This window comes from Homalodisca vitripennis, chromosome 7 (genome assembly GCF_021130785.1).
Source record: "Homalodisca vitripennis isolate AUS2020 chromosome 7, UT_GWSS_2.1, whole genome shotgun sequence".
NCBI lineage: Eukaryota > Metazoa > Arthropoda > Insecta > Hemiptera > Cicadellidae > Homalodisca > Homalodisca vitripennis.
In genome coordinates, this window is record NC_060213.1 from 16,084,633 (window position 1) to 16,106,180 (window position 21,548).

General features: G+C 33.9%; 1 protein-coding gene across 1 annotated transcript in view; it reads left to right on the forward strand.

Moving 5' to 3' along the window:
• The window catches only part of LOC124366928, a 227,726-nt gene extending 216,557 nt beyond the window's left edge, over nucleotides 1-11,169 (forward strand). The window contains exons 2-3 of the mRNA XM_046823536.1: nucleotides 1,240-1,856; nucleotides 10,979-11,169. Coding sequence (XP_046679492.1) covers nucleotides 1,245-1,856; nucleotides 10,979-11,161 — 795 coding nt within the window. The 5' untranslated portion in view covers nucleotides 1,240-1,244 and the 3' untranslated portion in view covers nucleotides 11,162-11,169. The remainder of the gene's footprint in view (nucleotides 1-1,239; nucleotides 1,857-10,978) is intronic.
• Nucleotides 11,170-21,548: the final 10,379 nt, after the last annotated feature.

Here is a 21,548-nt window from a genome sequence, read left to right on the forward strand (position 1 = left end):
TTCTGTAGTGCTGAAATAGTTAGTAATATATGTCAATACGATTACAAAAGCATTGTTTATTTTATTGTACTATAATAATCATTATCGTACATATTACGGAATGTAAGGAGAATTTTAACCATTCTATATTCGTGTTTTCTATAGTAAATTCGTTTTGACGCAAAAATACTCATGAAATAGAACATTACATGGTGAAATCTTTAGCGTTAAACACATATTTTTTAAGGATAGACCGATAATCTTTTAAGCCTTTAGCTGCTTGCTTTCATGGACCACTGCCCTGTGGAGGATCTTACAAAACAAAACAAGGGGGAGAGATGATACAGTACAAGGTGGATGGTACTGATAAAAATGTTGAGGTTACATAGAGAACTTGCGCAATCTCCAACTGACATACAAAGTTCTATATCCTAGATTACTCATCCATCAGCACCCCCATGATCAGCGTTATTGCCATTGTGGTGTCAATTCCGACAAAAATGTAATTATAAGAATTAACGCTCTAGCACCAAGAAATCGGAACATACTGGGAAGAAAATATTAATTATTGTTATGATCAATTTCAAAACCAATTCGGAAATAACTAGTAAACCTGGAATTTATTTTTAAATTTAGGAGTAGTAATGAAATGATTCAGCATTTTTTGTTTCATGCCTTGAATACTTTGAACCAAAGAGAGTTTAGCAAATACCTTTCACCGTCTGAGCTCCTTATGGAGGCCTTGATGGCCCAAATCTTACAAGTTTCGTCTGATTTCTTATTTTTACAGGCGTATTTCTTGTATATATATTCAACATCATGCAATGAGTTTAGGTAATTTAGGTATCTTCTAACAACCAAGGGCAAATCTGATGAAGGCCTGGGAAATATGTCCCCGTCGAAATTAGGCTATTTTAGGAAAGCAAGCATATTAAGCGTTTAGAGTTATTTATTTTGATTGCATATTCTCAAAGGATCGATTATAAGTTGATTAAACCTTATAAAATCTCGTGCAGGACAGTCATTTGATTCCCACCTTATCTCCTATTAAAAAAATAGAACTTACTTTAAAGGCAATGCTATTCTATCCATATAACTAATGTTAAATGAAAAACAGTTAGTGTGAACTTTAAGGTGAACTATAATGCCTTTTTAGTTTAATTACTTGGTTCTTATGTAAATTTGTTATTTCGGATGAATGTTTAATGTTAAAAAAGTGTTATTGGATGATGTTTGTTATTTTTCGTGATCTTGTTGCAGCCAAGATGAGTTCCCCGGGGCAAGAGGCGGTGGCCAACTCCGGGTACAACTCTGGGGACGAGACGTCCACGCTGCTGGTACGGGTGAACACCGCCAAGCCCGTGCTGATGCGGCAGGACTGCACGACCTCGCTGAGCGTGTCGCCCACCCCGCACCTCAGCCACTCGGCGGTGCTGATGGGCCAGAGCGACGAGTCCGGGGGGATGCCCGTGGTGCTGGAGGAGACCGCCCGGTCCGTGCCGGACATAGAGCTGCACTGTCGCGGAGTCTTGGACCACCTCGCGACCCGCGTGTCCCCGAGGTGCGCCTGCAGACGGAAGTCGTCCTCCCTCATGGCTCGCTCCGTGTCGCGCGAGAGCGTGCGATCGATCCACCCGCCACCCCCGGTCCTCCTCACCACCTCCCCTAGTTCTCGCATCATCCGCCAGAGCTCTCAGCCCGAGGCGACAGCGCTCGCCGCGTGCAGCGGACACTGCTGCAACCACATCCACCACCACGGCAGCGGCAGCCCGGTACCTAGCGCCTCTCTGCGGCAACTCCGGGAACCCGGGGACGGCATCGCCATGATCGCCAGTGAGTCCTTGCGCATCAACGGCGCCATCCGACAGTTCAAACAGGTACTAATGAGTGCTTTAATATTTCACCGCGGCTCACCTTGGCCTGAATGTTTTATTGGCTGGGAAGCGGTAATGTGGAACGAGTAAATAGAATATCGATATCGCCCTTGGTCACGCATTCCATTTCGGTCTCTACTATGCCTGATAAAGTTCGTTTGATAAAAAAACACATTTTTGATCCAAACAGGAAACTTTGTTCAGCGCCACTTTTTGATTATTCCGCTCGTAATGTCCATATCTAACAATATATCTGAAGTGCAATTTTCAAACCTATTAAAAATTAGTGCTTTCTGTACTGTTTCTAAATTGCTTTAGAAATCTTTATACGGATATAACACATCAATATATTATGAGTATTACAACTACAATATGAAGAATACAAAATATTATCAGTTAAATTACAATAAGTAGGATACAATCAATAAAAACAGTGATAACCTCTCAGTCCGTAGATGTTGAAAGTAGTGTTGATTATGTTTTTAACCAACACTGTTGTTAATCGGATTAAAAATTACACGCAAGAAGTTAATAGTTTCTTACAGGAATTTGTAATATGCAAACATTGCATAAGAAAATTCTTTTTGGAACTATTGTCCACGTAAGGTTCTATTGGCATCATTGCATTGTAGGTGAAGGCAATAGCTTCGGTAGACTGGATTGTGTGACCGTGAGGCGAGCGAAGTAAGCTGTTTGCTTTGGTTTGATTGAATGAGAATGGGCTCCAGTAGACTACCTAAGTGCGTAAATCCCAGCACTATCCCTTGTAGTAGAAACCACATGACAGTAACTGAAGGAATACTTCTTGAACAGCTCATTCATTATCTTACCTGGAAACCTGCAACTCGAATTGAAACAAAGATCAGTTGTTGATGTAGGTAATCAAATGACATGCATTTTTATCTATTTTTATATTTATTACAAGATTTTATTTAGTTCATTTAAACCGTCCTGTGTACTAATCAATCATTAACAAATTTAATCAATTGCTTATTAAGTTTTTGATTTATGATAACCTAAAACAGAAGTTGTACATTAATCTGACAAAATACCATATTTAAAAAAATCTGTTGATTTTATGGGACTTTGTATTAATTAATGAACATAATTCCTTGACAAGTTAGCTACTCAGTTATTCAAGCGTGTTGTAGCTTTGTCAAAGTTCATTCAAGGGAAATGTCTTTTTAGATAAAAATAAAGCTATCAATATTTATATTCATTACTAATTTTGAAAAATATATAAGTATATAAATACCAAGATACCACGATCTAGCATCTAAACAATCTTTTGAAAAGATGATTTTCTCTACGAAAGCTATAACGGTTTTCAAAGCAAGTATCCGAAATTAAAAGTTTTGGTGAAAGAACACCATGTAATGTTAAGACAAACTAATAACATATATTGTAGGAAGATTTGATTTAATAAGATGTTCAGTTTAACTAAATTTCACCTTCCTCTCACGCTGCACTATGAGGGATTTAAACTGTGAGCTAAACTCAAGATTTTTTCAAGTTATTAAATTACTGAATTATAAAAAAAATGTCTCAATCATACATTTCAAGAAATAAGTTTTCAATAAATAGGGCCATTCAAGAAGTATTTCTCTTACTATGTATTTACCCTGGCACAGTACTTAGTAGAAAAACTCCTGCAAATTACTTTAGTAAGACACGTCACTTAGGCTAAGTTATTTAATTTTGTGTTTATGTAACTATATATAACAATGCCTACCTTCACGATGGATTGTTTATGACGACACTACCTCGTATATTCAAATGTGTTATTTTTTAAGAAATGTACATACATGGTTGCCGGAGCTCTTGAAACTTTAAATACTGATACATGTGTTGATCTTTAGCTCTGGAATATTATTTTGTGTGATGCGGAGACTGTAATGGAAATCGGAAGTAACCCGAAGTAAGAGCCGGTTTTGAATACAATGAAGATTAGGAATTAGGGCTGTGTATTTTTAAGTAGTAAGCATCGTGAAACCTTTGTAGTCATCATGATATCATGATATAACAAATGGCAAACTTAAAAACTGTTGGTCCGATAAATTAGGCGTCAAATATATATATATTATATATATATTTCTGGCTATAGAATAAAAACGATGCTACAAAATGTTTGGAAACCTGAGATAGCATTTGAAAACCTACAAATGCATACGTATAAGATATTACGTAGGAACCCTAATTATGATACTTAGTACCTCTTTTCACCCTTATCAAACGTAGAGACTAAGAGAATCTCTAGAGATATATTATTCATCAAGGACTTATTTTGTACTTTTACGTATTATTTTTTCCTTGTAAATTCATCGTACAGGACACTCTCAACATCAGTTAAATAGTTTCATATCAATGAAATTATGACTCTTAGTTGAAGATAATATATTTCAAAGTATAGTCAGTTAAATGTATTTTAACACAATTAATGAAAGCATATTATTACATGTAAGCCAATAATAGAGAGGGGTACTATATTAATGATAAGTACCAGTTACTGAAAAGTACTACACATTTTACCTCTTTTATAAACTAAATTAAATGTATTATAACTTATTACGTTATTGGACACACACAACATATAAAACGTACTTCCTCGGATGTTATTGAGTCATCCGATTATATAGTTTCTTCCGAATTGGATGAAATTATTAATTCTATATTTCTGCACGTGGTCAAATAAAAAACAACACAAGTATATTTCTGTAGTGGACAGCCTGATCTCCTTTTTCTAATTCAATTCGAGCAAATGACGTCAGAGCAATCTCATCTCCCACTGCCATTTCACAGTATGGACCAATCCTGTTAAGGTTGGAGAGATATTATTATATGAGTATGAGTATAAACTATTACTTCATTATTTATGGAATGAAACATTCTCCTGGCGTTAAGAATTACTTTTGATTTTCAGGAAACGATCATATTTATCCTTCATAACACAAATAAATTATTTGCCAACATGTACCACGAAAATTTCATAACCTTCGGAAGCTAATTAGTTTTATTCCTCTGGGTATAAGGCTTGATTAGGTTTAACATCTGTCGATTTAGGATGGCGTCTACAGTAAGGCAAAAATATTGCAGGTATTTAATTTTTCAAGTAACGTTTTATGAAGGTATTATTGGAAACTTAGAGGAAGAAATATTTCTGGAATGACAACATTTCAAGTTAAAACTATGATTCTTTTATCACCAGAGGTGATTTATATGAATTATCCGAAATTAAATATGAGTCGCGTACAAGAAGTATAAAGGCAGTCAAAAATATGACTCTTTGTTTCGTCTAGGTAATATTGAAATACTGGAATGTCAAGATCCTAGGTTTTTAATATTCAGAGAGTAGAAGAAGTTTCATTCATGTTTTATTAGACAAAACAGTATTTTTAATTTCCCACAGATATTTTAAAACCCTAAATAATTTAAAACTATTAATAATTGGATACTGTAAATACTAACCCTAATATAGGTTAAGGTTCTACACAAGACTAAGTAATATATAAAAATGTTTTTACATGGAAATTATCTAGTTTTGAAATTTTTCGACCATATTTAATCTACCTTCTTGGATTTACGTGTAGCGTTTTAAATACGAATAGAGTCTTGTGTTAATTTTTAGTTGCTATTTTTAGTTTGAGTTACTATATAACATCCTAAATTATAATCTAGTACTATCAATGTTAATATCTCATAATATATTGTTGACGGACTGAGGTAACAGACTTTATTTGTGACATTTTGTATTCAGAATATAAAATCAATATAAATTATAGGTCATAAGGCAATATCATTATTTGAAAAAATAAATCTTTTTTGAATCGGATAGCAATAAAAATTCAAAACCAGATAAAAAGAAAAGTATGTTACTTTTAAACATATAGTAAAATGCAACTGGCACAGAAGCTATTAAAAAAAACCATTTAGTCATGTCGATATTTGGCATTGGCACGTCTGGCCAAACATTTTCTTTGACATAGTGCCAATAATTATGTACCTTATACGTAATTAATAACCGTACATAATAACTTGAATGTAATTAAATTGTAATTTTAAAGGTGAATTTGAATTCGAAATTAAATTCTCTTTAAAAAGTATAGATGTAAAAAACTACACGAAAGATAGTCCACAAAGTTGTTAAAGCTCTTCTTTATGGACTTATCCAGCCTCAAGAATTATCTAATTTTTAACAGTACTAACTGTGGCGCCATTTTCAAGACGAGTCATATCCTCTACATTCATTTTTTAAAGTATTTTAAAACTACTTTTAGATTCAACACTTATGTTTTTACGCAGTTTAATTTTACTAAAAATAGTCTTATTGCTAACATTATATCAAGTTGCTTACGTAGCTCTGCTTCTAGTTAGATAAGCTTGGACACGTGCTACGTAAAATTAACAATTAGGCTTGTTGCTTAGTTGAATTTGTCTATAATGCTGCTTTCAGTCGCAATTACGCTGGTTTTATATTTCATTCAGTCTGTTTAAACTTTCTTCTACTTCGGCTGAAAGAAGAAAGTTAAGATGATTTGTAGATACTTAATATCCGGCTTTGCTTGGACCTCCGATCCAGCTGATAGTCCTACAGTGTTATACGCTTCAGTTACAAGTATCTTTTGTGTCCCATCAGTGCATGTGTTGTGTTTGTGAATGTTTGTGTTTAGTTCAGTAGTGGTTCAGCATAACCCATCGCATTGTGCATGCCTATTTGTGAGTGTTGTCAGTTGCATGTTGTTTTAATATGTCTCCAGTGTATATAAACTATTTTTACAAATTACTCCTAGTTTAATGCATTAACAAACTACAAGTGTTTCGAAACTAACCGATAAGTTGTGTGCATGTTTGATATATATGTTGACAACATATCCATTGACATTCATTATTGAATATAAAATTAATTGTACTTTTATGCATTAAATCTAACAACCGATTAGCTAACAACATTACGAGACATAGCCTACCTATACTTCTATGATCACCAAGCAGGTACGATAGATAACATACATCATACTTCAAACTTACTGGCTTTTATTCAATATTACTGATAGTATCAACTAACATCGTGTTTACCTGATGTTATTTGCTTGTATGGAACCTTTTTTAGTACATTAGGTATGCTTATAAGTTTAGTCCAAATGAAAATGTAGAATTTTGAAATTTCCAATTTATTTACAGGGCCTTTACGAACTGTCCGAAGATCTCTCGAGAATTTGTTCTTCGGGTCAAGGAAAAGGAAAGATATAATATTGTAAATGTAGATCAGAAGTTTTATTTGCCATATTTTTTGTATGCACAAAAATTTTAGTTTGATATGTCTTATTGCAGTAAAAATAGAAAATTTTAATACCACTCAATTCATTATCTGGCACTTTTTTAGATGAGGCTGATCCCTTTTAAGCCTAATTCGGCCCTATAAGTCCTATAAGGATGAAATTCGATATAGTTCAAGGCTCATTGTAATGATAAAAACAGTCACAGACAGAATTACAACCTGTGCTACATCCGGCTCAGATGCCAAGTCTGACGCCTTAGACCACTCGTTTATCACCTACAAGATCACCTATAAAATATTCCTGAACAATGTTTGTGATTTGAATGTAATTTGTAATTACATAGAGCATTATTAACTATTAAAATTCTTTAAATTATATTATCTTATTACGTTTTGTGTTATTATAAGCTTTCAAAACTGTTTGCAATATTTAAATGTAGCGTGATAGTCTAATAAATATTTTTCTCTTGGAATATGATTGCAAAGTTATAATAGTTTTAATTTTTCAAACTACACACTCAGACAGGAAAGCGGTAAACTAAACATTTCTAACCAAGGTTTAAACTGCACATATGGTTTGCCTTAACTCGAAGAGTAGATTCCCAAAAGATCTGAAGAAAGTTCGTAAATACCCTGACCCTGTATATTAGCAAAAGGTAGTTTTTTTAAACTTGAGATACCAGATTTCTAGTACAATATTCTCATTAACATTTAACCTACCTCCCAATTGTGTCATTGTATTTATATGTATCCTCTGTACGCATTCAGACTATTATTGTGGTATTCTAAGCATTTCATGTATATTTGTAACGATGTAGAGATGGCTGTAGGCTCCTAGTCTATCTAAAACAGGAAATTTATTTTCAGGAAAATAAAACGTGTTATAATTTATATTGCTATACACACACACACACCCACATCGTTTATTATGCGATAAAAAAATTATATTTCTAGAAATTCATTACGAAATCGCGTGAAGAGCCGCGGTTAACCTATAATTAAATTACATAAAGTTTTAAATTTATTTTAAACTAAAATAAAAATTAAATCTTTTGTAACACTAGAAGTAAAGTTCCTGGAGAACTTGATTGCATCATGGAAGTCGGATGCTTAAATTACCCGAGCAGTAAACTTCACTCCAATGCATACAAACAACCTAATAAATGACATTACCCTGAATTGTCTGTTTAATGTCATCTAAATGGAAATGTTTATGTGGTGCAGTTTATTTTCAAGGAAGGCCTAAAACTATGTGTTGCGAGGAGCTCTAAATTTGACATGTCGTTAGAAACCTATTCCGTGGGGACTCTCGGGTTAAAACAAATGAGGAATGCAAAAATTTTATGGTACTCAAAACCAAATTTTTAGGAGTAATCATATAAAGTGGTGACCGATAACCGTACTTTTTTGGCTTCAAACTCACAAAAAGCTCAAGTCAACTGAATTTAGATTTGTAGAAAAGATTGATAGTAAATCTTTAATTTAATAAATGAACGAATCAACATATCTAAAACGTAAAATCACCTGATTATCACAATTAAGGTGCAAATAACTCACAGTTTATGAACGGTATTTCCCTGTTTAATGTAAACAGTGCATCTTACAGAAACATTATTACATATTTAAAAAGCTTAGTCCTAATGGTTTTAAACTTTAATTTTATTCAGGCCTCAACAACATTAGAACGAGAAACACGTAAAAATTATTTCAATCAATGACGTTTTACATTTTTTCAATATATCCATCTCATTTATTTGTTCACATTTTCATAGTGCGTAAAAGTTTCCACAGAATCACAAAAAATGTGCTTATAACACATCACAAGTGTTTTTCACGAATTTCGGTAGAAACACACGCTTATTTTAGTTCAGCTGACATAGCACACAAATAAACCCATTACGCTGGCGAATGAATAATTAAAAAAAACTAATGAATAAAATATTTTTTAAAAACATCAAATCCATAGTTATTTTGTAGACTTTAGACTGTGCTGTTTGCATACTAGCATTAACTGGGAGTGTGTGATGATAACTATTTTGTGTAGTTCTTGTAGTATTTAGTCCATTCATTGAACCACTAAATGACGTGACTTTGAACTGTTTTATTTTGAGTTTTACACCAATTTTAAAACTCCTATAGATGATTCCTATATAATTTTAAAGTTACGTATTTTAAAGTGAATACGAAATTTGTTTCGCTTTACGTGAGTATTGTTCATTTGATCTATAACTGTTAAATTAACAACGAATGAACGTAACAATTTCTAATGTAAGACTTAAAAAATCTTAATTTATGACGTACGGAATCTTTCCATGTTTTCTTACTTATTCATGATTCTTTAATGTCCTAGCTCATTAAAAAGTTCTAAGATATTAGCCGCGAATGATTTTTTAACATAATGTAGAAACATTAAAGTATAACTCGAGTACTAAATCAAAATACAATTCACATACAATACATTAAATCATACGCTTTTATTTATTACATACATTGTATATAAATAATATGATACTTGAAATATTCAACAGTTTTACCATTAATTTAATTGAATAATTAAAATCCATCGTTTGTCTGATCTGTATTTTACGGGAGCCATTCACTTCAAGTTTTCTTTGGAACTTTAAAGTTCAAAAATGTTGATAACTACAACAATTTAGCCCTACACCCATCTCTGCACGTTTTTGAATTTTAGATGACACATCGCTCACCCATCCTATACCCATCGCTACATTAGTGTATAATTGTAAATGTTATATATATATATATATATACGGATTATACATGTCTCAATATATTGTGACTAATGTTTTTGCCAAGTGTCTGCATGATTCTTGTATGCAGCTTGTACATATAATTGTAAGGTGAAATATTAACGATATTCGCGTTTAGGTTTTGTACCAAGTTTTTTCAAAGTTTGATAAAACGTCTCAAAAAGAATATGTTTTCTTTCCACATTGAATGGAGTCTATTAATCCAACTATACTTAATATAACACATATTTGTATACTAGTCTTGAGGATAACTGCAATGAACAGCTGTCTCTGTTTATTTTCTCGAGCAGATTCTATATCACACGAATCCTCGTATAAGTAACTCGATTTTAAACTTAATTTAATTTAATTTTGTTAAAAAAATTGCTTTTATCACACAATAATCAACGCCTTCATGCTTAGGCGGTAAATATCATCATAGATTCAATATAAAATTATCATCAATAAGTTAACCATTTTGTTGAATCATCCATTGAGAAATCTCCACATTAAATAGAATTTTACTTCATTATAATTTTACGGTTAATGATTGAATAGAGAAAATCATCATATAAGAACACAAATTTTAGTGTAATAAACGGTTTTCAATGCCAAAAAGCTATACATATAAAAAGTAACAAAAATAAAAAACTACAATTCTTTCTAATTAAAAATAAATAAATTGGTGTTGTAACAATTAATTCATTACTTTTTACAGGAGAAACTATTTTTAATGTCAAGGTTTCTAATTTGTCCACGTTAAAACATGTTTTCTATGGATTTGCAGTTGTAAAACATCACCTTTTAATATAAAATAAATTTAATTAAATTTTAAAAATAATTGTAAATATCCTAAATGTTTAAGGCTTTTGTAAGAGTTTTCCATTCTTCCTGATTAACTGCTCTTGTCCAACAGAATCTCCTTTAAAGTTTCCTTTGGTCCTTGATGAACCGTCCCCTTGAGGAAGTGAAAGAATCATTCCCTGCATACAAATAGCTCTTTTCGTCTGCATTATCGATCTATGTGACCCCTGTGACCTTGACGGGTGAGCGATGGTGCATGGGTGTGGCTGTATATAAACAATAGCTGTTTGTGGCAGGGAATTCTCCTGAACCCTCAAACCCTCGCGCAGTCTCGGAGGTCCAAGCTTAGGAGGGCGTTCACAGATGCCACGTCGGAGACCGTCACCTTCGTAAAGACGGTGGGCGACTTTTACTTCTCTGCCTGTCTCTTTCTCTTACTCTCTACTACTTGCTCTCTCTCTCTCTTTCTCTCGCACTGATCGCCTTCATGCACGACCATTGGCTTCTTCAGCTTCTCTCACTTACTCAATCTAACTATAGTAAAACATACTTTTAGTACCTAGTCGGCTAGAAGAGCATCTAGCAAAAGTGTATATTGTTGTTCATATGTTATGAAAATGTCAAGTATTGTATTAAGTGAACAAGTTTGTTTATTGATTTTTCAATTATTTTTGTCAGCAGGAAGCGTTCTACATAATCGAAGTGTCTACTTACTTGAATTGCACATAATAAGCTGATAATTAAGTGAAACCTTATGACTTGTAACTGGAAGGTATACAACTAATAAACTTGCTGGTGAAACAAAACAGTTTAGAAAATCTACGTTTATGGTATTACCAATCACTCGCATTACCATGTAATACGGAAAAAAATAACTTCATCGCATATTTACCAAAGTAGGTGTTTTTATAACATGATACTACATTATACTCATAGTACCCATTGGATAACTATCGTAACACAATGCAATAGTTAATATAAAAGATGCACATGTTGTGAGATAAGAAGAGGAACTTAAACAATAATGTGAAACAGCCAGGTGCTGCAATAACTGCAACGACGGCCACTTTAAGTTGTAATATTTTACACCTGTTAATTCAGAATATGGTAGTGAATACAAACATATCTACTTAAACAATGTGAAACAGCCAGGCGCTGCAATAACTGCAACGACGGCCACTTTAAGTTGTAATATTTTACACCTGTTAATTCAGAATATGGTAGTGAATACAAACATATCTACTTAAACAATGTGAAACAGCCAGGTGCTGCAATAACTGCAACGACGGCCACTTTAAGTTGTAATATTTTACACCTGTTAATTCAGAATATGGTAGTGAATACAAACATATCTACTTAAACAATGTGAAACAGCCAGGCGCTGCAATAACTGCAACGACGGCCACTTTAAGTTGTAATATTTTACACCTGTTAATTCAGAATATGGTAGTGAATACAAACATATCTACTTAAACAATGTGAAACAGCCAGGTGCTGCAATAACTGCAACGACGGCCACTTTAAGTTGTAATATTTTACACCTGTTAATTCAGAATATGGTAGTGAATACAAACATATCTACTTAAACAATGTGAAACAGCCAGGTGCTGCAATAACTGCAACGACGGCCACTTTAAGTTGTAATATTTTACACCTGTTAATTCAGAATATGGTAGTGAATACAAACATATCTACTTAAACAATGTGAAACAGCCAGGCGCTGCAATAACTGCAACGACGGCCACTTTAAGTTGTAATATTTTACACCTGTTAATTCAGAATATGGTAGTGAATACAAACATATCTACTTAAACAATGTGAAACAGCCAGGTGCTGCAATAACTGCAACGACGGCCACTTTAAGTTGTAATATTTTACACCTGTTAATTCAGAATATGGTAGTGAATACAAACATATCTACTTAAACAATGTGAAACAGCCAGGTGCTGCAATAACTGCAACGACGGCCACTTTAAGTTGTAATATTTTACACCTGTTAATTCAGAATATGGTAGTGAATACAAACATATCTACTTAAACAATGTGAAACAGCCAGGTGCTGCAATAACTGCAACGACGGCCACTTTAAGTTGTAATATTTTACACCTGTTAATTCAGAATATGGTAGTGAATACAAACATATCTACTTAAACAATGTGAAACAGCCAGGCGCTGCAATAACTGCAACGACGGCCACTTTAAGTTGTAATATTTTACACCTGTTAATTCAGAATATGGTAGTGAATACAAACATATCTACTTAAACAATGTGAAACAGCCAGGTGCTGCAATAACTGCAACGACGGCCACTTTAAGTTGTAATATTTTACACCTGTTAATTCAGAATATGGTAGTGAATACAAACATATCTACTTAAACAATGTGAAACAGCCAGGCGCTGCAATAACTGCAACGACGGCCACTTTAAGTTGTAATATTTTACACCTGTTAATTCAGAATATGGTAGTGAATACAAACATATCTACTTAAACAATGTGAAACAGCCAGGTGCTGCAATAACTGCAACGACGGCCACTTTAAGTTGTAATATTTTACACCTGTTAATTCAGAATATGGTAGTGAATACAAACATATCTACTTAAACAATGTGAAACAGCCAGGTGCTGCAATAACTGCAACGACGGCCACTTTAAGTTGTAATATTTTACACCTGTTAATTCAGAATATGGTAGTGAATACAAACATATCTACTTAAACAATGTGAAACAGCCAGGTGCTGCAATAACTGCAACGACGGCCAGTTTAAGTTGTAATATTTTACACCTGTTAATTCAGAATATGGTAGTGAATACAAACATATCTATTTAGTCTCTTAACTACAACACAGCTACTGTGTTAATGATGCCTCTATCGGGTTCGCCTGAATAAATTTATGTCTGCTGAAAGGAACGTTTCTTTTAGTTGTAGTGCGGATTTGAAATGATTCTTTTCGAACTTGATATTGTTAAACGACTAATATCCACTTCTTTAACAGAGTTTTAAGAGATGTGGAAAACTTCTCCTCTCCTTAAACGAGTGTCCAGTCTCTTTTTATAGAAAGTGCCAAGAGTTATTTGTATTTCTCTGTCTTAATTTTTTTTTTTTAATCACATAATCTAAAATCTCTGTGATCCAACAGAATTTGTTTGATCCGCATAACAAAATTGTATATAAATTGTCGTACATTTTGTCCCAAACTGTTGATTATTTTAATAAAATGATTCATGTTTATTGAAAAACTTACATGTAATAACAGAACATAATTATTACAAGACTAATCACTAACCTGTGTTTTATATCCTTACATTAGTGAATAATTTATATTTACATACTGATATCTAAAGTTGAGTCCTATAAATTCCTTCAAATGGTAAAAAATTCTCTTCTGGTATCCTTTAAACTAGAGTTCCTTATACCTTCTTAACAATAATATTCACAAACTCAATAATTTGTCAATAGAAGGACACACTCGCACCTAGAAATTGCTATTAGGTGATTTTAAGTTCAAAAGCTTCAAGACCTTATTCGACAGCTAGATCTTTCAATTTACAAATGATACTGAGAGAGCTGTAAGGTTGAAATTTGGTGGGTTTCTACGGTTATAACCCTCGTATTGCAACATTTTTGAATAACGGCGTTTTAAAAAGTATTGAGTTAAACTTTTTACGAAAAACTATTTACACTCAGAACCTTTCAGCAGTTCTTATATGTAATAAGCAACAGAATAATAATAAGGTGAGTAGAATTAAAATGTATAATTTCGATGTTTAAAAAATTACAAATGTCCCTTCCGGCTCAGTCTAAACTGAAGATGCATTATTAGTTTAGATGTATGATTAGCATCACACTGGTGGGACGATCACTGTCAATGGTAGCATGTAGCATAATCGTAACACTTTTGAACATTTCGTTTCAAACATATGAATGTTTTTTAAAAATTCAGATTTTATTTAGTTTTATTTACTAAATACAAAATGAAATAAGAGCCCGTACCTAATTTTTGAACTTCTTAAAAATGCTTATTTTAATAATATGTACCTTAATCGTGTCTAACTTCAATTCAATGTTAGTATAGGACTCTATCATATTACATTATTATTGCTCTTATAAAGATTACTACAGACTTAATATTTCTCCATTATGGCCTGCAATAGTTGGTGTTGGAGCTATCTATTCATATATTATAGAATTATGTAGATAAATTTGTGCATTTTATTGGTACTTGTAAAAACTGCTTCACTCTCCGAATTCATGGACAGTAAAGTCCAATTTATTCTGATGTGGATGAGGAAATTAGAATCTTGCGTGATGATCATGATCAGTTTTGCTGAGTCGTTCATTATGCAATTTAAAAAGAATATGTCTAGAAGTTTAATATGAAATCGCGTGAAAAGCCGCGGTTAACATCTAATTAAATTATATAAAGTTTTAATTTAATTTTAAACTAAAATAAAAATAAAATCTTTTGTAACACTAGAAGTAAAGTTCCTGGAGAACTTGATTGCATCATGGAAGTCGGATGCTTAAGTTACCCGAGCAGTAAACCTCGCTCCAATGCATACAAACAACCTAATAAATGACATTACCCTGAATTGTCTGTTTAATGTCATCTAAATGGAAATGTTTATGTGGTGCAGTTTATTTCCCAGGAAGGCCTAACACTATGTGCTGCGAGGAGCTCTAAATTTGACATGTCGTTAGAAACCTATTTCGTGGGGAATCTCGGGTTAAAACAAATGAGGAATGGAAAAATTTCATGGTACTGAAAACCAAATTTTTAGGGGTAATCATATAAACTCTTGTGGTGACCGATAACCGTACTTTTTTGGCTTAAAAATCACATAAAGCTCAAGTCCTAATGTTTCTTCAAGATTAGGAAATATCCTAGGTTATTCATAACGTCTGAACATAATCTTGTTTATTTTTATTATTGAAAAAGTATCGATTTGTAGAAAAACTTCTCAAACTGATAGAATTTGAAGAGGGATTTACTTTACACAATTTGTAATTTTGTACTCTTTGTTCGAAATATTTCTTGGACGATAGGAGTATAGTAAAGGATATCAGGTTTTACAGAAAATTTGCCGTTTTTTTTAGTTATACAGCGTTAATGAACTCTGGGCGATGGTAAATTACCATAAAAGTATAGATAATGCTGTATATATTAATCAAATATCTAATATTATTATCGTAAGGATCAACTAATTAGTACTGTTCACCATTTTCAGTTAGTTCAGAATGTAACAAATGTTAGCTAAGTTTCAACCCGGAATTTAACGGAAACTTCAAATATTAATTAAAACACCAACCATGTTCAAACAAGAACAAAGAATGTAAGCAATGGTCATTAAATTACAAAAATATGCCCATTTATTATTTTTAATTTATATTGTCTCCATAATTCTAGAGTTTTCATTTGAAATGTATCAATATTTTGTATACATTTTTTTATCTAGATTTCCCTGTGCCAATAAAGACTATTATACGTTTTTCTATAAAATTCCTAGCCTAACATTCATATAACTTTATCACGGGTTTTTAATTACATATTAATATTAGCATATGAACTCATCACTATACAATTCTAAGTTAGTTACTGGTTTCTGATTGAGCTATAATTTATTAATTACTTAATTTTTAAGTCTAGAATAAAGTTAGTCTCGAAGCTGATGTTACTCAACCGCCTTGTGACCAGCAGCTAGTCTATAATTCCGCTTGATTTACTTACCCCGCAGATAAGTCCGACAAGAACAACACCGTGTTGTACGGTTCAGTATATCTGATGGCGTGAGGGCCGCAACATGGACAGCGCCGACCGTCCGTCACACCTCGGTCACACTACATTCCTTGTCACGTGTCATGTATACACTGTGATAATCAACGCAAGATATTTTAAACCCAGTATAAAGTTAGTCTCGAAGCTGATGTTACTCACCCACAATGTGACCTACAGCTAGTCCATAATTCGCTTGATTTAACTTACCCCGCAGATAAGTCCGACAAGAACAACACCGTGTTGTACGGTTCAGTATATCTGATGGCGTGAGGGCCGCAACATGGACAGCGCCGACCGTCCGTCACACCTCGGTCACACATACATTCCTTGGTCCACGTGTCATGTATACACTGTGATAATCAACGCAAGATATTTTAAACCCAGTATAAAGTTAGTCTCGAAGCTGATGTTACTCACCCACAATGTGACCTACAGCTAGTCCATAATTCCGCTTGATTTACTTACCCCGCAGATAAGTCCGACAAGAACAACACCGTGTTGTACGGTTCAGTATATCTGATGGGCGTGAGGGCCGCAACATGGACAGCGCGCCGACCGTCCGTCACACCTCGGTCACTACATTCCTTGTCACGTGTGTCATGTATACACTGTGATAATCAAACGCAAGATATTTTAAACCCAGTATAAAGTTAGTCTCGAAGCTGATGTTACTCACCCACAATGTGACCTACAGCTAGTCCATAATTCCGCTTGATTTACTTACCCCGCAGATAAGTCCGACAAGAACAACAACCGTGTTGTACGGTTCAGTATATCTGATTTATTTTATTTTTATTTATTTTTATTTTATTTACATGCTATAAAACAGGATTTACCCTAATAACATGTATAGCAGTTCAAGAAAAATTAACAAAACAGACATCAGTGGTTTGAGTTATAGCTCAGTCCATAGCACAATTCTTCACGTTTGGCTTTACTTTACTTTTCTTACAGTAACTAGTGTAATATCATAAATATACTATAATAACAATGTAATAAATTATTAATATAATAACAGTGCAATAAATATAATATAATAACAATGTAATAAATATAATGTAATAACAATGCAATAAATATAATATAATAACAATGCAATAAATATAATATAATAGTAATAAATAAATAACTAAAACACCAACCCACATATAGAGAACAAAACAGCCCGGGGAGAAACCTATGGAGAACGTTGACCTACGGGATCTCATGACAACAATGGCTTAATCTTTTTTTTTGAAAACATTCAAGCTGTCATGGTGAATGTCAATGTCGGACCCACCCCAAGAGTATTGTATTATAAGACCTCATTCATCCTCAACAGAGGAAAGAATGCACGCGTCGCAGTGCGTGAATAGGGCAAATGAAACAAACATTTGTTCCTGCTGTTTGAAGTTTGGCACTCGATAAACTGATGGCGTGAGGGCCCGCAACATGGACAGCGCCGACCGTCCGTCACACCTCGGTCACACTACATTCCTTGTCACGTGGTCATGTATACACTGTGATAATCAACGCAAGATATTTTAAACCCAGTATAAAGTTAGTCTCGAAGCTGATGTTACTCACACCCACAATGTGACCTACAGCTAGTCCATAATTCCGCTTGATTTACTTACCCCCGCAGATAAGTCCGACAAGAACAACACCGTGTTGTACGGTTCAGTATATCTGATGGCGTGAGGGCCGCAACATGGACAGCGCCGACCGTCCGTCACACCTCGGTCACACTACATTCCTTGTCACGTGTCAATGTATACACTGTGATAGTCAACGCAAGATATTTTAAACCCCAGTATAAAGTTAGTCTCGAAGCTGATGTTACTCACCCGCCTTGTGACCACCAGCCAGGCCATAATTCCGCTTGATTTACTTACCCCGCAGATAAGTCCGACAAGAACAACACCGTGTTGTACGGTTCAGTATATCTGATGGCGTGAGGGCCGCAACATGGACAGGCCGGTCGTCCGTCACACCTCGGTCACACTACATTCCTTGTCACGTGCCATGTATACACTGTGATAGTCAACGCAAGATATTTTAAACCCAGTATAAAGTTAGTCTCGAAGCTGATGTTACTCACCCGCCTTGTGACCACCAGCCAGGCCATAATTCCGCTTGATTTACTTACCCCGCAGATAAGTCCGACAAGAACAACACCGTGTTGTACGGTTCAGTATATCTGATGGCGTGAGGGCCGCAACATGGACAGCGCCGGTCGTCCGTCACACCTCGGTCACACTACATTCCTTGTCACGTGTCATGTATACATTCTGATCATTAAACTAAGATATTTTCAAAACGGGTGTCATATAAACCTAAGGGTTGAACAATTATTTATAATAATAAATGTATTTGTCCCCCGGCAACTGTTATATGGTGTCCTATTCCGGTATATTCACACAGGACCTTTTTCCCGAATAAGCATCCGTGATGAGGATATACAGGGTTGAGGCATATGTCTGTATACACTCCTTTAAAATTCAAACGGTGTAAAGAATCGTAACTGCAACTGGTATTAGATGTTTGTACGTGCGTGTCCAATGGTTAGAAGCAATGACATAATCGGCAACAATAATAGTTCCCATTTTGAACTTTGATGAAAGTTTTGAAACTGGAAAGCAGTCATGCAGCACGTTACTTTGAAATGCTTTATTTCAGAACAAAACGTGCGAAAGTCCAAACGGTAGACTTCAAGGGAAATAGCTTCTGCAAAAGTAGAGATATCTGTTGTCCTATTAAGGAGACAGTAATATGAAGGGCCATACGATTTCATTCTCTTTTTCCACATTCTACATACACCCAAAATGATGGATTTAAATACAGTCGCTGCCTACTCCATCGTAACCTTGAGCCAGTACACATCAGACATCATGATGATTTCTCGCTGTCCGAGTTGTATATATCTGATCTTTGCTTAACCACGATGTATAGAACGTTAAAATAATAGCTCCTGCAAAATAAGGATATTTAAAAACAAATTCCAACGTTGTACTCTTGAAAATTAGGCAGTTTAGTATATTGTTTACATAACTTCTTCCTACTAAAAAAAATCCAAGATTTGTAATTTTAAAATGGCCGCCGATGCCACCGTAGCTCCAAAAAGTGACGCACCACTACAGACACGCCGTACGATACGACAATATTATTACTTTGCAACGTGCGACTTTTATAGGAGTGTATTCAGTCATATGCCGCTATCTATAAATTGATTTACTTAAAAAACTTTTACGCATACGCAACATAAATAGAACTAATGCGTCTGCACATATCGTACCTATGGTGTGAAGGGTTGATTCAATGTAAATACTGAATGTAGCTCCAGTTCACCTACCTCTTAGGATCTGACACTGTTACATCGTCGTTGACTCCTAGAATATGGACCCTCGTTCGTCTGAAGAGATTGAAGGTTAGCAAATGTAATGAACATTTATTAAAAACATAAAAGCTATGAAGCTTGGATAGTTCTGAAGTCAAACGATTGTTCGTTTTGGCTTGTTAGTCGTCGACTTTTTTTCGGTCTCTTCAGATGATCAAAATCAAAATCCATTTATTGCAGTAGTAACAAAATGGTATATGAAATAAGTCACATGCTCAAATATTAACAATCAAATAAGGTTAATAAGGTCGCTTAATATAATGTCCATATTAGTAAGGTCCAATAGGAATTCTTGTACAGTATATGGACATCTTTCCAGCAAAATGAGTTTGTTTTTCAGAAAATGTTTTGAGTTGGATAGGTGCTGAGTCAGCGCGTTATAGAATCGCAGAACTAAATAGTGTAGTTTTCAACAAGTGTCCATCTACAGATCGGGTAGACCATGTTACCCTTGTGGCGGGTATTGTACTGATGGTTAAAGGTATTTTCTGCAAAAATGGGAGTTATTTGTAAGAAAAGTTAAAAATTCAAGTATGTAGATGCTTCGAAGAGTACGAATATTCAGTTGCTGAATAAAGGCTTGCAGTGAGTACGATGACCAGATCCTGATATAAGCCGAACTATCCCCTTTTGGAGTCTAAATACTCTTAAAATTTCATTAGATTACCCCCAGAATCCAATAGCATATTTTTACCTACTGTACACATAAGGATTGTATATTGGAGGGCATTGTATATTCTTTACCAACTACAGGAATTGACACTCGAAAAGTGAAAATAATTTAAGATAGCTTTGTGTAAAGGATATCAAAATGTTTGATGTTTATATATATTATAAACATGACTCCAGATAGCAAGAGTTAAGTCTGTGACAGCGTCAGATTCCAGTCGTTGTTCTAGGAGGAAAGTGAACTGGAGCTAAACTAAGAGCATTCACATTAATGCATCTGTATGAATATTTCCTTGGGCTTGACGTTAAAAAGATAATCAAACTTGTTTTAACATAACTAGACAACCATTCATAATAAACTGTATCAAAAAAAGCTATTTATGAGTCCTTGAGTTGTAGTTTACTGATTTGAAAAGAGACAAAACAAAATACCTCTGATATTTTGAGACCAAAATTCAACATCAATTTGCTAATTTATTTGTGACCTTGAATTGCTTGTTTCTAAGTAAAGTATACGTTATTAAGACAAATAAAATCCATATTTTTTAATATACTATAATTATTTTACCAAAAATAAAATTCATTGTTTTTTCCACAAATGTATTTATTCTGCGATTGTTTCCTTGCCATAAAGGTTATCCATAGTATAAATATAAATGTTTCACTAACTCTCAGCCAAACCCCATGGAGTGACATGCACTATAATCAGATTAAATTTTGCCTATATATATATATATATATATATATATATATATATATATATATATATATATATATATATATATATATACATTTTTGAGATATCACACTGACAGACAGACCTCGACGGTTAGACTTGTTGAGTGTTTGAAAAAGTTTTAAAGAGATTAATCCAGAATATATTATCTTGTTTTGTTCAAATATTTTAATATGTAAATATTTCTTAGATTGTTCCTAAATTTTTATAATTAGTTCATGTTACTTATATTGGTAGTTTTTAGGTATAAATAACAGGTTTACAAAATGTAGAAACATTTTTGTAAAGTAGTCCGTAAAACTTCGCAGT